The sequence below is a fragment of the Cetorhinus maximus genome, chromosome 32 (genome assembly GCF_964194155.1).
Source record: "Cetorhinus maximus chromosome 32, sCetMax3.hap1.1, whole genome shotgun sequence".
Taxonomy (NCBI): domain Eukaryota; kingdom Metazoa; phylum Chordata; class Chondrichthyes; order Lamniformes; family Cetorhinidae; genus Cetorhinus; species Cetorhinus maximus.
The window spans coordinates 257,100-274,420 of NC_135910.1; the positions used below are offsets into that span (position 1 = coordinate 257,100).

Genomic DNA, 17,321 nt, shown 5'->3' on the forward strand with positions numbered 1-17,321 from the left:
CCCACCCCCACCCCCCACCCCTCCAATGCCTCCACCTCACTGGGTAACACAGCTCACATCACCTCGCCTTCATTTTCAAATCTATCCCTGGTCTCAGCTCAAGTTCTCCAACTCATCATCAGCACCATGTTGACTTCTCTCCACCCTTCAGCCCAACACCCTCAGCTGCAACACTCTTTTTCTTGTGAGCTTGTTCTCAGAGGCTTGTAAGCACTGTGAACTGATGAGAGATGATGCAGATGGAGAAAGCAGCAGGAGAGAAACAACTGTTAAAAAACAGGCTGACAGGCAGAGAGATTTATGATGTAAGTATGGATGGTGAACAAGACATTTTAAGCTGTGCAAGTTTTCGGAGAGTGTCCAGCGAAGGGGAAGTTGGCTTCACCCTGGATCAAACATGCCGGGAGGCTGACCACTAATCTTTAAAATTTAAACTACACGAGTGCAGAGAGGTCTGGAGCCCTGCACCACTCTTCCAGTCTTACAGAAACAGCCTCAGGCAAATCCCCAACAGCCTTCCATACACTCAGGGGCGATGATTAGGCCAGTGGAAAAAGTTTCTAAACATTACTTAATGTTTGGCAAGCTTTGAGGGCTTGAAGTCACTGACATTAACTTTTCACTCACCTAAAGCCTGGGACATGGATTTCAGTAAATGAGCAAGAGTGCTTGAGAATGCAAATGCCAGATTGAGAGAGACAGAGAGAGAGAGCCAAAACAGGAAGAGACAGAGAGAGGTAGAGAAAGAGACAGAGAGGGACAGAGAGAGGGAAAGAGAAAGTCAGAGACAGGAGGTTGGGATTTTCACGGAGTTGGGAAGATGCCACAGACCTTTAAAAATGGCAGACAGGACCCAATTTCTGGTTCCCCGCCCTCATTCCTGGCAACCCCAATTTTGACTGGTGTGAGATTCCTGACCTGGCTGGTTCCATTGCATCTCCTTGTGGAGTCTGACCAGCTTTTCAAGGACTCTAGATTTACCTTTAGAAGTGTCGTGAATCATATTCTGAAACCTTTTGAAAGATAACTTCAAATGGCCCTTCATGCCAACCCATGCCCCACCACCCACCCCCAATGGCTCCTCCAATGCCAACTCATAGCATTTCCATGCAAATTCACCCAGTATACACTCTGTACAGAACCAACGAACTCTATAGTAATATTGGCATGTCTGGAAATGCTTAAAAGATAGCCATTCATAACGTCCTTTTCAAAAAAACTGTTGTTACTACAAACCTATAAAAATATCAATCAACCAGACTTTAAAGTATCAATAGCAGAAACTATAAGCATTCGTCACCTCTTCATCTTGTGTAAATAAACATTGAACCAGTGACAAAATAGATCACAGAAAAAAAAGGTTGTAAACCTATCAATCGAGTAATGTCTTCTCTTGTGAGCACCTGCTTGAACAAGGTGCTACTGCAGTCAAGCATCATGAGGGGGGACATGAGTTAGCATTGATGGGACATGGTGAGTGGGTGGGATGGTCAGGGGGTGTAAGGGGTGAGGGCTAGAGGACCTAATATTTAACAAAACGACTGGGACAAAATCCCAGAGAACCGAGGTGGGCCTTCTATCCAGCCTGTCTCAGCACACAGTAACCTCTGCAGTTGCCTCCAATCTGTGTCTAGGGAGGGCAGGCCCAATTCTATCTGCACACAACACCCCACCCCCGCACCCCCCCAGACTGAAAATCAGGGGAATTTTTCACCGAGGTGGGTGTGCCGACCTGGGATATTTCCCAACTCAAGCTGCCTCCCCACAAAGATGAAAATCCGGTCCAGAGAGGGAAAGAGGCAAAGAGGGATGGAGTGAATTTTACCAGCTCGTACGAGGTGGGAACAAGGAAGGGAGCTGGTAAAATCATGGGGAGCCATGGCAGATCAGCTTCCTGACCATATCCTGCCATCAGGGAATTTTATGGACAGTGGGAACAGGATCAGACAGGCTTCCTTCCACAAGGAACCAGAAAGGCAATTTGTATATGCAAATGCCCATTTTACCAGGCCGTCAACATTTTCCCCATGGTGGGTGAAAGACAGCCTTCCAGTGGAAATGGGGGCGTGGGGGCGTGGTGGAGGGGAGGGTGGGGGTTTGCATGCAAAAGAGTGGGCCACAGGCAGTGAGGGCAGCCCCCGCAGTCGCCCCAATTTTCCAGAAGGGGTTTCCCCTCGTTCAGCAGCATTTTATGTTTCTCACATTTTCTGCAGCCTCTCCAGGGCCTCTTCCTTCCTCAGCCGTGCCCTCCATTCCTGGTGGCACTGCTGAGCTGCCGGCTCTCTGATTGGGTTGGAAGCTCTCGTGGGCGGGGTCTGTCCTCAAAAGGGCAGCCCTCCTGGTAGTTTACTCATGAGCTGTTACCCGTAAAATTAAGAGTAGGTCCCATCGCCCGGCCTTGTGTGCTGCCATCAGACATTCCTGGCTGATATTGCTGCTTTTGGATAAATCTGGCCCATGAGGCAGAGAGACAGAGAGAGAGAGAGAGAGAGAGAGAGGGAAGGACCCAGACAGAGGCAGAGTGAAAGTAACAGAGAGAGAGAGAAAGAGTCTGATAGAGTCAGAGAGACAGAGTGAGCAAAGGCGATAGAAACAGGGAGACAGAAAAACAGAGACAGAAAGAGGCAGAGAGCGATATAGCGAAAGAGAGACAGAATGAGATAGAGAGAGACAGTGAGCGAGAGAGATACAGAGTGAGATTGATAGAGAGACAGAGTGAAAGAGAAAGAGAGAGATGGTGAGACAGAGGGAGAGACAGAGGAGAGAGAAAAAGAGAGCAACAGAGATAGGAAGAGAAAGAAAGAGTGAGAACTCATGACTGTCCCTCACATATGAACATGGGTAGGACAAGGAAGCCCTGTCCTGCACGAGTGAGGAACTGTGATGGTATCATTACCCAGGAACTGCCTTGTTCTCCAGGACTTTCACAGAAAGTCCTTGTAATAATTGGGTCCCCTAAGCTACAGTCAGACTGTCACCCCCCTCCCCTGTTATAAGCTGCACATTTACCTGCTGTTAAAATCTAATACAGGGGTGGGTACTTTGAGGTGATGTGCTTCAACTGCAGGATGCCAGGATTAGAATGGGTCACAGAAATTTACAGCACAGGAGGCCATTCAGCCCATCGTGTCTGTGCTGGCTGACATGTATTCCTCTGGTCTAATCCCACATTACAGCTCTTGGTCAGTAGCTTATAGGTTACAGCATTTCAGGTGCATATCCAAGCACTTATACCACTCTTTCAGGCCGTGAATTCCAGATCCCCACCATCCTCAGGGTGAAATTATTTCACCACAAATCCCTTTAAACCTCCGAACTCTTACCCCAAATCTATACCCCCTGGTTATGGATCCCTCACCCAAGAGGAATTGGACTTCCTATCCATTCGATCTAGACCCTCCCTAATTTCATACACTTCAATTAAATCTCCCCTCAGCCTCCTCAGTTCCAAAGAAAGCAACTTTAATCCATCCAATCCTTTCTAAAATTCTGCTGTCCAGGCTACATCCTCATAAATCACCTCTGTACCCTCTCGAGTGCAATCACAGTTTTTCCCAAAATGAACAGAAGTGCACACAGTACTCAAGCTGTGGTCTAGCCAGTGTTATATTGGGCAGGATTTTTCGTTGAGCGGGCGGGTGCGTACTTGACCCACTGGAGTGTAAAATGACATGCGATATTTCGGTCGGCGGGCGTCCGCCGACAATTAACAGGCCTATTAAGGCCATTAAAATCACAATTGAATACAATTTTTCGCTGCCCATCCAACCTTAGGGTTGGCGGGCAGGCGAATTGGCCAGGTGACCTTTAGGTTTTTTAATGAAGCCTCATCCACGGGCAGGATGAGGTTTCCAACAGGAATTAAAAATAAAAATGTGGAAATATCATTTATAACATGTGCTGCTCATGTGACAGAGTCACATCACGGGGCCTGTTTTTAACATTTGTAAGATCTATTTTTGTGTTTTTAAAAATCTTCAGTTCCCCGAGGCAGCTCTGTGCCTTTAGGAAGCTTTCAGCGCGCATACCCACGCACATGCCCGAACTTCCACGCCCACCCTCCTCCCAGCCCCACCCCCGCCCTCCTCCCACCCCCACCCCCACCCTCCTCCCACCCCCACCCCGGCAGCACTCAGTGTTACAGCGCGCCTTTCACACTGGCTGCCCATTCATTGGACTATTAATCGCGGGTGGTGTTCATCTTGGTGACCGCTCCCAGGCACACCCTCCGCGCCCACCCAACGAGGTAAAAATCCTGCCCATAGTGTTCCAGTAAAATCTCCCAGCTCTTATATTCTATACCTTGGGCAATAAAGGAACATGTCCTTCTTCACAACTTTATCTACCTGTCCAGCAATCTCAGGGATCATGCACTCCAAGGTCTCTCTGTTCCTTTACTCTAGTTTGTATCCTACCATTTGTATATCATCTTGTCTTGTTTGCTTTCACCAAATACATTAGCTCACGCTTCTCCAGTTTGAATTATCACCTGACCAGTCCATTGACACCTTCCTGCAGTGAACACTTTCTACTACCACAAGGCCAAGTTATGTATCATCTGCAAACTTCTTAATCATACCCCCTACATTCAAGTCCAAATCATTGATACATATCACAAGAAGCAAGGGCCAAGTACTGAGCCTGTGGAACCCCACTGGAAACACCCATCGACCATTACCCTTTGCTTCCTGTTACAGCCAGTTTTGGATCCAAATTGCCACTTTGCCTTGGATCCCATGGGTTTCTGCTTTCGACACCAGTCTGCCATGTGGGACTTTATCAAAAGCCTTGTTAAAATCCATATATACCACATCAAGTGCACAACTCTTATCGACCCCGCTTTGTTACCTTCTCAAAAAATTCAGTCATGTTAGTCAGACATGACCTTCCCTTAACAAATCTGTGCTGTCTCTGATTAACCCATGTCTTTCTAAATGAAAATTTATCCTGCCCCTCAGAATTTTCCCACCACCGGGATGAGGCTGACTGGCCTATAATTACTTGGTCTAATCCATTCTCCTTTCTAAACAATGGGACCAGGATAGCTGTCCTCCAGTCCTCTGGCATCACTCCAGTAACCAGAGAGGAGTGGAAAATATTGGTAGTAGCCTCCGATAGTTCTTCTCTTGTTTCCCTTAACAGCCTAGGATACATTTTGTCTGAGCCTGGGGATTTATCCACTTTCAAAGATGTTAACCCCAGAATGCTTCATCTATCACTGGGTTACCTTCATCTGATAGTTCTCACTCCTCCTCCTTGATGACAGTCTTGCAGAATGACATGGCAGAATATTAAGCTCGGCGGGTGGACTCGCACCCGACCTGGCTGAGTGTAGCGTGACGTGCGGGCGAGTTAAGGCCATTAAAAAGGTAATTAAATTCAAATTTACACTGCCCATCCAACCTTACGCCTGGCGGGCAGGTGAAAAGGCCAAGCAGCCTTTGCACTTTTTAGGAAACCTCATCCACGGGCAGAATGAGGTTTCCTAAAGCAAATAAAAATCAAATAAAAACTTTACACTTGAATTAAAAACATTTCTCTGCTCATGTGACAGTCACATGAGGGGACATGTTTTATGACATTTTTATTTTTTTCTCTGACTCTTCACCTCCCTGAGGCAGCTCTGTGCCACAGGGAGATTATGAAGCGTTCACTCACACACATGCACGAGGTTTGCGCTTGGCCTGCTTGCCCTCCTCCTCCCCCGCCTGCACAGGTAGCGCTGAGCGGTGCTGCTCACCTTCCACACTGGGTGGGCCTCTCCAGTGTGAAATCGCAGTGCGGGGCCGATCATGGGCAGTGGTCAGCTTTCCGGTCGCACCCACCGAGCCTGCACGCCAAGGGCAAAATTCTGCCCGCAGAGTTGTTACGGTGCAGGAGACGGCCATTCTGCCCATCGTGTCTGCACCAGCTCTCCAAATGAGCATTATGACTGAGTGCCATTGCCCTGCCTTTTCCCCATCCCCCTGCACATAGTCAAATAATCACCAAATGCTCTCTTGAATGCCTCGATTGAACCTGCCTCCACCACACTTCCAGGCAGAGCATTCCAGACTCGAACCACTCGCTGAGTGGAAAGGTTTTTTTTCACATCACATTTGCTTCTTTTGCAAATCACTTTAAATCGTGCCCTCTCGTTCTTGATCCTTTTCCAAGCAGGAACAGCTTCTTCCTATCTACTCTACCCAGCCCCCTCATGATTTTGAACACCTCTATCAAGACTCCTCTTCGTCTTCTCCTTTCCAAGGAGAACAGTCCCAACCTCTCCAATCTATCTTCATTCTTGTAAACCTCTTCTCCAATGCGTTCACATCCTTCCTATAGTGTGGTGCCCAGAACTATAAACAATGCTCCAGCTGAGGTCATACGGACTGGAAACATTAACACTGTTTCTCTCTCCACAGGGGCTGTCAGACCTGCTGAGTTTTTCCAGCACTTTCTGTTGTTATTTCAGATTTCCAGCGTCCGCAGTGTTTTGCTTTTATATACAAATGGAAGATTGTTTGTTTGTATGGCCAGGATATTTCTGATGGCCGAGTTCCCTTCCCACCACCTGGGGAGTCGGTGGCAAACACACCCCACCTCTGCTGGCTGCCCCGCTAATACTTCATGCTCCAATGAGGATTCATTGGCTGGAGGCAGGAAGAAATCCCACCTCAGATTGGCCGGCAGCTCTCTAGTCCCTGCAGCGCCAGAAACTGCAGTGGACAGGGCTGAGACTGCAAAGAGACCTCAGAGGCTGAGTCCCGGGAGTCAAGGACCAGTTACATTCTGGGGGGGTTTCAGGACAGGGAGTGTTGGTGAGGCCCGGGGGATGGGCAGAGGGGAGTTGTGTGGGGTGGGTGGGGGGAAATTGGTGGAGAGGCTTGGTGCAGGGGGACGGTGGGTGGAACAGGGTTAATTTTTGGACTACCCCGCTGCCCTTGAACTCCTTCGGTCAGCCTGAAAGTTGAGGCTGGGTGGAAAACGGCCATTAAATGGTCAATAATTTGCCAGTTAAGGGCCTCAATTGAAGTGAGGGCAGGTGGGCGCTCCAGTCGAGGCCTTGCCCAACCCAGCCTAAAATCGTGGAGAAGCTGAGGAGGTGGGAACCCAGTGGGAAGGCCCCAACTGTGTGATACAGTCACACCCCCCAAACCCTGCCTTATAAACCCCTTGGCGGGGTGAGGGGTGTAAAATTCTGCCCAATAAATAATTAAGCACAGCTCTGAATGGGCTTTCAAGAATCAAAAGGGTTTTTTTTACTATAATGAAGGCTGTATTAGATATTTGAACTTTATTTTATTCCATCTCAACATGACTCCTAAGTTCTGCCCATTGATCCTAGGTGAGTTGATGTAGAGGGTATAAGGAGACATGGGAGGTAGGTGAGGGGTAAGGGGGTGACTCTCGCTGGAGAATGTTGTATCATAAGCTCGTTTACAATTGGAGAAATAAGATGTTAGGAGGAATTGTATTCGACCACTGCCTATCGTTAGCAATTATTCAAAATAATAATTTCTATCAATTTCTTTTTAAAAGATATTTTTGGTATCTGGGTGCCACTGGCAAAGATGATTTTAATGCTTTCTGCTGAGGGCTAAAGGGCCTAAAATGTCACAATACAACTTGGACAAAGTCCCAGAGAATTAAAGGGGCCTTTTAATCAGTCCTCCTTAGCACTTAACCACCCCCATGGCCGCCTACGCTCTGCTTCCAAGGGCCACAAGTATGACTCTATCCCCCAACCCCCCACACATTCCGGGAGCATGTCTACTGAGACAGGTCTGGCGAGCTGGCAAATTTCCTGATGACTAAGCAACTCGGTAGCAAAAGTCCGGGCCAAAGTATTCATCCAAAATCACACCAATGCCCTCCGCCTCCACACACCCATTACTCTCATGGTCCCTAACAGATTGTATTCTTTCTTTAGTTATCCATTTGTTCTTTATGTGTTTATAAAATATTTTGAGTTTTGCTTAGTTTTACTTGCCAATATTTTTTCACGCTATCTCTTTGCTTCCTTAATTTCCTTCTTAATTTCACCCCTCCACTTTTTTTTTCATTTTTCCCCTCCTTTCAGCCCCTTGGCATCCAGGGGGCTCTGGATTTGTTCGTCCCACCCTCTTTCCTTTAGGGAACATAATTGCTCTGAACTTTCAGTATCTCTTTCTTAAATGCCTCCCACTGATCAAGCACTGATACAGCTTCAATTCGTTGTTTCCAGTCTGTCTTAGCTAAATCACATCTCAGCTTGCTAAAATTGGCTGTTCCCCCAACTATGAACTTTTATTTCTGATCTTTGTCCTTTTCCAGGACTACTTTAAATCTAACTGAATTATGATCACTGCCACCAAAATGCTCCCCAACTGATAACCCTGCCACCTACCCAGCTTCATTCCCTGCAACTAACTTCTCTCTGATTGGGTTTGCTCCGTACTGGCTAAAAATGTTATGCTGAATGTGTTTTAAGAGCTCCCTCGGTGACTTTCATACTGACTCTAGCCCAGTTAAGATTAGGGTAATTGAAGTCCCACATTGATACTGCCCTATTGCTTTTGCACTTTTGGAGATTTGCTGACATATTTGTTCTGCTATCTGTTTGGGTGCCTGTAGTACACTCCTAGCAGTGTGATTTCCCCTTTTTAATTCTTTAGTTCAACCCTTATAGGCCTTATTTGATGCTGCTTCTTCCATATCATCCCTCCTAAATCTCTTCTTTAATCAATATTGTATTCCCCCTTGCATTGATATAGCACCTTCCGCAACATCTCCAAAAGCTTTGTACCAATGAAGTACCTTTGAAGTGTAGTCACTGGTGTCATGTAGGAAATGCAGCAGCCAATTTGCACATGGTAAGATCCCAAAACTAGCAATAGTGATAATGACCAGATAATCTATTTTAATAACACTGCTTGAGGAGTGAAAATTGTCCCCTGTTCTTAGGACCTTTTACATTCATCTGAAAGAGCAGATGGGGCCACGGTTTAACGGCTGTGCAGCATTCCCTCAGTACTGTACTCATGCCAGTCTAGATTAGAGGGCTTACCTGGACAGTGCAGGAGACGAATGGAACAAAGCCACTGAAGCCAGTATTCCATGAGACTCCAAGGGCACGGGAGCTTGTGAAGGTCACCGTCATATTCTCTGGTTTTTCTGGCAGAACTAGAAGAGAAAACATGGATTACCCAACTTTCCTCAAAACTCTCACAAAACACATTGCAATGTTATAGAGTCACTACGGCACAGAAGGAAGCTATTTGGCCTATCAGGTCTTTAGGCTTATTAGGTATTCAAGAACACTTTCCTCCTCCCTCATTCCAATACTTCTCCCTTCTTCTCCTGATGTTGGCCCTCTTGTTTGAATCCACAGCCACTAGCTGATCTCTGGTACATCCCTCATTGGATCAGCTCATCAGTCAGTTTGATTAATGGCTGGGAAGGCAGCTTGCCTCATTTATATCAGCATAGACTAAGCTCGTGTTCCCTCTGTGTTGAACATTAAAAGATGATCTAACTAATGTGTTTGAGATGATTAAAGAAGTTAGGACAGAAGAACATATGATATAGGAGCAGAAGTAGGGCCATTTTCCCCCTTTCAATAAGATCATGACTGATCTGATTGTGGCCTTAAATTCACTTTCCTGTCTGCCCCCCATAACCCTTAACTCCCTTTTCAATCAAAAATCTGTCTAAATCAACCTTAAATATATTCAATGACCCAGTCCCCACTGCTCTCTGGGGAAGAGAATTCCAAAGAAGAATGACCCTTAGAGACAAGAAATTCCTCCCCATCTCCATCTTAAGTGGGAGACCCCCTATCTTGAAACTGTCGTGCTTAGTTCTCGATTCTCCCAAAAAGGGAAACACTCTCTCAGCACATACTCTGTCGCGCCTCCTCAGAATTTTATATTTCAGTAAGATCACCTCTCATTCCTCTAAACTCCAATGAGTATAGGCCCAGCCTGCTCAGCTTTCCCCATATGACAAGCCCTTCCTCCCAGGAATCAGTCGAGGGAATCTTCTCTGAGCTGCTTTCAATGCAAGTGTGTCCCTCCTTAAGTGAGGTGATCAAAACTGCACACAGTGTTCCAGGTACGGTCTCACCAATGCCCTGTAAAGTTGTAGCAAGACTTCCCTACTTTTATATTCTATCCCCCTTTCCAATAAAGGCCAATGGTTCTTGGTTACTTGCTGTACCTGCGTGCTGACTTTTTGTGATTCATGTACAGGGACATCCAGGTCTCTCTGTCCTGCTGCATTCTGCAGTCTCTCTCCATTTAAATAATACTCTGCTTTTAGGAAAGTAGGAGCAGGAGTGGGCCTGCTTTGCCATTGAATGAGATCATGGCTGATCTTCTACCTCAACACCATTTTCCCCACTCTCCCCAAATCCCTTGATATTTTTAATATCTAGAAATGTGTCGATCTCTTCTTTGACCATACTCAATGTCTGAATCTCCACAGCCCTCTGGGGTAGAGAATTCCAAGGATTCACCGCCCTCTGAGTGAAGAAATTCCTCCTCATCTCCATCGTAAATGGCCGACCTCTTATTCTGAGACTGTGTCCACTGGTTCGAGACTCAGCAGCCAGGGGAAAACATCCTTCCTGCATCTACTACCTTGTTGAGCCCGATAAGAATTGGTTATGCTTCTTCTAAACTCTGGAACATACAGGCCTAGTCTCTTTCAGCTAGTCAGCTTCACAACATACTCCAGCTGTAAAATGTTTTGTCACTCACTTAACCTATCTATATCCCTTTGGAGACTCTTTATCCTCACAACTGGCTTTCCTAGCTAACTTCATATCTCAGCTATCTGTTTCCCGTTAGTTAGCCAGTCCTCTATCCACGCCAGTATACATCACCCTTAACACTATTTGCTCTGATCTTCTGTAGTAATCTTTTACGTGGCATCTTGTCAGGTGCCTTTTGGAAATCCAAACACAATGTGGGGTGAATTTTATGGGGAGGGATGGTGGGGGAGTGGGGGCTGGTGGTGCAAACAGCTCGCACTCCCCTCCATCACCCTGGGAGGGAAGTCAGTGCCACATCGACCGACATTAAACAATTATGTCCTGCAGACATAATTCTACCAAGTGGCCTTGAGGAATTGAGGGTCAGACTTCTGCCCCTCTGTGAGAGGAAGCCCCGCCCTCAAGATCTTATTGGCCAGCAGCTAAAGCAGCCCCAGCAATGCCGAATGTAGTGGGTGCTGCTGGGACTGCAAGTGGGCCCGGGCTGAAGATCACGGTGTCTGGACCCAGGTATGTGCTGGGCTTTTAGGGCGGACGGGGATTGGGGAGCCTATGGAGGTGGTGGGCAAGAGGGGGTGGGTGGGCAGGTTTTGAATGCCAGGTGGAGAGGAACAAAGTGGGGAGGTGCATTCCCCTCCTCCCAAATGCGCATGGGGCACCCGTGATGATATTACTACCCTGACCCCTCCTTTCTGCCTTTTCCACAAAGTTATTTTAAAATCGGCCTTCAGAATCTCGCTCGCCTGCCCTTGCCGACCATATTATGTAGGCAGCATAATATTCAGGTCAATTGGCTTGTAGGAAGTGCAATTGCCTGTTAATTATTCATTTAAAAATGGCAGACAGGATGCTGATTTTGGCACATGTCTGTCTAGTGTATTACGGGAAACAGTCGGGGGTGGGTGGGAAGGCAGTGGGATAACCACCCAACGTATTTTACATGCCCCACAACCACCCCCTCCCACCCACCCTGCTGAAAACACACCCAGCGGGGGCCAGAAAATCCAGTTCTACATCTACTGGTTCCCCTTTATCCACCCTGTTTGTTACATCTTCAAAGAACTCTAATAAACTTGTCAAAAACAATTTCCCTTTCACAAAATCATGTTGACTCTACCTGATTGTATTTTGATTTTCTTAATGCCCTACTACAGCCTCCTTAATAATGTATTCGAGCATTTTCCCAATGACAGGTGTTAGACTAACTGACCTATAGTTCCCTGCTTTCTGTCTCCTTCCTTTCTTCAATAGAGTTGTTACATCTGCAGTTTTCCAATCTGCTGGGACATTCCCAGAATCTAGAGAATTTTGGAAGATTACAACCAAAGCATCCCCTATCTCTGCAACTACTACAAAGACATTAAGATATAGACCATCAGGTCCAGGGGATTGGCCAACCTTAAGTCCCATTAGTATTCCCAATGGATTTTGTCTGGTTGCGAGAAAAGGTTGTGGGAAACTATTTCCTCTGGTGGGGGAGTCCAGAACCTCAGAAATAGAGCCACACCACCAGGAATGATGTCAGGAGGCACATCTTTACAGAAAGGCATTGGAAATATGGACCCTTTCTCCCAAAGAGCTATAACTTCCCTGGTGGAAGTCAGATTAAAGCACTGATCAGGAATTAAATGTGACATTTTCACAGGCGAGTGGCCGGTTCCACATTGGGCAACTGGCTCGGTCCCCGCCCCGGGCGAGAGGCTCGGTCCCCGCCCCGGGCGAGAGGCTCGGTCCCCGCCCCAGGCGAGAGGCTCGGTCCCCGCGCCGGGCGAGAGGCTCGGTCCCCGCCCCGGGCGAGAGGCTCGGTCCCCGCCCCGGGCGAGAGGCTCGGTCCCCGCCCCGGGCGAGAGGCTCGGTCCCCGCCCCGGGCGAGAGGCTCGGTTTCGCACTGGGCGAGAGGCTCGGTCCCCGCGTTGGGCGAGAGGCTCGGTCCCCGCCCCGGGCGAGAGGCTCGGTTTCGCACTGGGTGAGTGGTTGTTTCACACTATGTCGGGCATTTGCCCACTGGCCTGCCCGGTATGACATACCCAGGGCTTTCCCCACCTCCCTTGTCGGTAGGATGTTTGCTGATATCACAGGGCTGTATCCCCTAGAATGTGTCAATGGCTGAATTGCCAGCTGCCCCCACATTACAAACAGTAAACTAACTGCTAGCACATGGGGATCTGGGAACTGACAGCGAGGGTGAGTCGGAAAAGCAAGACATGAATTTCTATAGAGCCTTTTACAATCTCATGAAATCCCAAAACAGATTAAGCCGATGGTGCACTCCTGATGCGTCCTCAGTGTTCAAACCCTGGAAACAGCACAGCCGCCAGCAGTGCGATAATAACCTGCTTTTACTGTTGGATGGGGATAAAAATGGGCAAGTGCACTGTGAAATGTTCCCTGCTCCTCTTCCAATAGTCCCATGCGAATGCAGCCGGGCCCTGGGTATTACATTTCATCTGAACGGCAGCACCTTCAACAGTGCAGCACTGGGACTGCGCAGGTGTCGGGACTGGGACTGAACACACAACCTACCAAGTCGTACCACTGAGACACAGCTAATAATGGTGTGGATAAAATCCTTCATGGACTGAGAGAGAAAGAGTGCAAGCGAGAGCAAATGTGAGAGAGAAAACATGAGAGAGGGAGAGAGAGAGAGAAGATCAAAGAGAGGGATTGAGACTCCAGGGCAGGTTCACATTCACCTTTCAGCCACTGACAAAGAGCAGCACAGATAAAGCTTTAGGTGGGCAGACTGAGAGCTGAAAGGAGTGAATCACTCAAAACAAAAAGAAAAGCAGCCTTGTTGTAACTTCATTTTCCCATTAATCTTGTTCCATGGATGTCAGCTGACAAATCCCACTGAGATCGGATGTTCTGTTATTTGGGATTTACACGTCATGGCAATTCAGGGACTAGAACTTTTATAGTTCGAAAAGATTCAGTACTCCAGCTGAACTTGTCTTTTACTTAGAGAGGTCTATGAGGATTTCTAAACTATCCCCTCCTCACATCACAGCAACTGCAACAGTTCCAAATAACCATGTGCTAAACTGCTTTGAGCCCTTACCTCAGAGTAGATATATTGCTAAAGTAACATTCTGTTCAGTTTTTCTGGCTCCCAAACCATTTCCGGCACAGGTTTTAGCTGCTGTTCTCTATCTGGGATGTGTGAAAAGGGCAGTGTCCCTGTAGGCAGGAGAGCTGGTGAACTTGCTTGGCAGAAAGACTGGAGTTGGTAGAGGAGTGAAGGAGAGAGCTAAGAAAGGAAATTAGAAACAAGTGAAAGGATTCTTTTTCAAAACAGAGAAAGCAAGTTATGGGTTATTTTGTTACAAGGTAAAGTAAAACAAAATTGCATAAATAGAGGAAGCAAGATGGAGGAACCAGCTGGGCAAGGTTAGGCCTCACTGCAGCCTGATTCAAGTGGAGCGCTTTCAACAGTGTACCAGTGAAGCCTGAACACAGCCAAAGGAAAAAAAATATAATCTGTTTTCTTTCTGGAAACAGAGGTATTGAGTGTCACTTCAGCTAGGCAGGGAAAAGAAGTTCCATTGGATGGACAGATCCCTCCACAGAGGAGTCTGCCAAAGGAATGAATGAGTGCAGCTGCCAGAGAGCAAAAGAAAAGCAGGCTTTGCTAACAAGCCGTGCGTTGGAGAATAACAGAAGCTTCCCAACTAATGCGGTAAACAGCCGAGTCGGACAAAGAACAGACTGTACTGCCCTGCGCCTGCTATCTCTGAAGGTTACAGCATTGGCCGCCCACAATTAAGTAACAAGCCAAGGGCAGCTCACTGAGCAGGGACTGCTGAAGAGCTGGAGAGGGGCGGGGGGGCATGTGCCGGGGGTGTTGGAGGGGAGGATTGATGGGAATACCATCTATAATGAGGAAATGCCTGTGTCAAGCTGGTAGATGACACTGTCAGTGTACAGTGCCACCTCAGCATAACACAGTTCCCAAGTGCCACTCAATTGCTGATAAGAGAGGGGTTTCTGTCCAGGCCTGGCACACAGGCGGCTGCTCTGCACAAGAATCACATGGACCAGGATTCCGATTAGCAGCCAGATGCACAATTAAATAGTAATGATTGGGGGGAGGAAAACAAATGGAGAGAGTGAGAGAGGGAGAGAGAGAGAGAGAGAGAGAGGGAGGGGTGGGTCCAGCAGTGAGGGAGAGAGGGAGGGAAAGAGACAGGGGATCAGCACTGAGGGAGAAAGTGAAAGAGACAGAGAGAGTCTGGCAGTGAGAGGATGGAAAGAGAGCGGGAGGGAGGCTGGCAGGGACAGGAGAATAAGTTGCAGCGAAAGAGCGAGTTGTAGGCAAGGTTAGGATCATAAAGACTGAACTAAACACAATCCAAATTGTTGTTACCTTAACAATAAAGTAACAATGTTGAGAAAATGACAGCTGAAGAGACTGATTGACAAAGAGAATGAGGTTGTTCGAAGCACAGGGAGGGGAACAGAATAAGAATGAGAAAACACCGATACACAGACAGAGGCTAAAAGGACGAGGATAAAAGCGAGAGAGTTCCCATGCCTTTAGACAGAAACAGCATTTCAGCGATCATCTGAAGCAGCTGTGGGGCTGGATCACATACGGTGAGTGTTTGCAGCCTGTTCACCAGACCAGGGAAAGGGTACCTGATGCCTCAGTCTTGTCTGCTCATGTCAGCATCTTCCAGTATGATCACCAGGCCTCATTTCCTTATGGATTCTTTCCAATCCCTCCTTCAACTGAGGACTCTGAGGCTGATTACTTTAGATAGACAGTTAGATAGATATATAGATAGGATATACAGCACAGAAACAGGCCATTTGGCCCAATCAGTCCATGCCAGTGTTTATGCTCCACTTTTCTGCTGTTGCCACCCTGACAGGCATCACGGGATTTCCCCTACCACCTAGAAAATGTATCTCTGGCCACTGAGCTATCACAGAACGCCGGGAAGGAGGTTCACAGTTAAGAACAATTTACCACAAAATGCTCAATGAAAACATTTTTACCTTCAGAAAGATCCTGTTGCCACATATATTCTAAACTAGTTTCTCAATCATGGCTCTGAGGACCCTGTGTTAGACAGACAGTATATCTGTAACTCAGGATGCATATACTGAGTATGAGTTAGTGTACGCTCAATGTGGAATCACCTTTGTGTTTATGGCTCTGTCATTGCCCCTGTGGACTGTGAGGGTCGAGTAAACCCTTCTCTCCTGCAACCATGTGTGATGCCACCATCACCCTATCGAAACAAACCTGGAGGAGAGGCTGGAAATATTAAACAGGGACTGGACAGAGCAATTTAATTCAATAAATCCAGATGGTGAGAGTGTGTATTTAAATAACTTTAAAAGTCACTCTCACAGAGACGCTGCCACTCTCACAAGGAGACTGCCACTCACACAGAGACGCTGTCACTCTCACAAGGAGACTGCCACTCTCACAGGGATGTTATCACTCTCACAAGGACCCTGCCACTCTCACAAGGACCCTGCCACTCTCACAAGGACCCTGCCACTCTCACAGGGATGTTGTCACCCTCACAGAGATGCTGCCACTCTCACAGAGACGCTGCCACTCTCACAGAGACGCTGTCACTCTCACAAGGACCCTGCCACTCTCACAAGGACCCTGCCACTCTCACAGGGATGTTGTCACCCTCACAGAGATGCTGCCACTCTCACAGAGACGCTGCCACTCTCACAGAGACGCTGTCACTCTCACAAGGACCCTGCCACTCTCACAAGGACCCTGCCACTCTCACAGGGATGTTGTCACCCTCACAGAGATGCTGCCACTCTCACAGAGACGCTGCCACTCTCACAGAGACGCTGTCACTCTCACAAGGACCCTGCCACTCTCACAAGGACCCTGCCACTCTCACAGGGATGTTGTCACCCTCACAGAGATGCTGCCACTCTCACAGAGACGCTGCCACTCTCACAGAGACGCTGTCACTCTCACAAGGACCCTGCCACTCTCACAAGGACCCTGCCACTCTCACAGGGATGTTGTCACCCTCACAGAGATGCTGCCACTCTCACAGAGACGCTGCCACTCTCACAGAGACGCTGTCACTCTCACAAGGACCCTGCCACTCTCACAAGGACCCTGCCACTCTCACAGGGATGTTGTCACCCTCACAGAGATGCTGCCACTCTCACAGAGACGCTGCCACTCTCACAGAGACGCTGTCACTCTCACAAGGACCCTGCCACTCTCACAAGGACCCTGCCACTCTCACAGAGACCCTGTCACTCTCACAGAGATGCTGCCACTCTCACAGAGACGCTGCCACTCTCACAGGGATGTTGTCACTCTCACAGGGCACTGTCACAGTTAGAGGCAGTGGCTCTTATTGTGGTGCCAGTGCACTCACAGGAATGCCAGCACAGTCAGAGACATTTGCTCTCACAGGGAAGCCGGCACCCTCACACGGAGATTTCAGGATTCCTGACCCCGTTCCCAGGCTGTGCAATTTTCAGAAGTGCCTTTAAAGGGTGCGCGCTGGCTCCTGTAAAAAGCTTGCATCCAGAACTCCGGACCTGGCCGGCTCCATTGCGGAGATTGGCATCTCCACCTCCTCTGCAATTT

At 48.0% G+C, this 17,321-nt stretch overlaps 1 protein-coding gene across 2 annotated transcripts in view; it reads right to left on the reverse strand.

Moving 5' to 3' along the window:
* The window catches only part of axl (AXL receptor tyrosine kinase), a 205,380-nt gene that overhangs the window by 123,359 nt on the left and 64,700 nt on the right, over nt 1–17,321 (reverse strand). For both annotated transcript variants that reach the window (XM_078533351.1, XM_078533350.1), the window contains exon 6: nt 9,029–9,144. In XM_078533351.1, the coding sequence (XP_078389477.1) occupies nt 9,029–9,144 (116 nt within the window). The remainder of the gene's footprint in view (nt 1–9,028; nt 9,145–17,321) is intronic.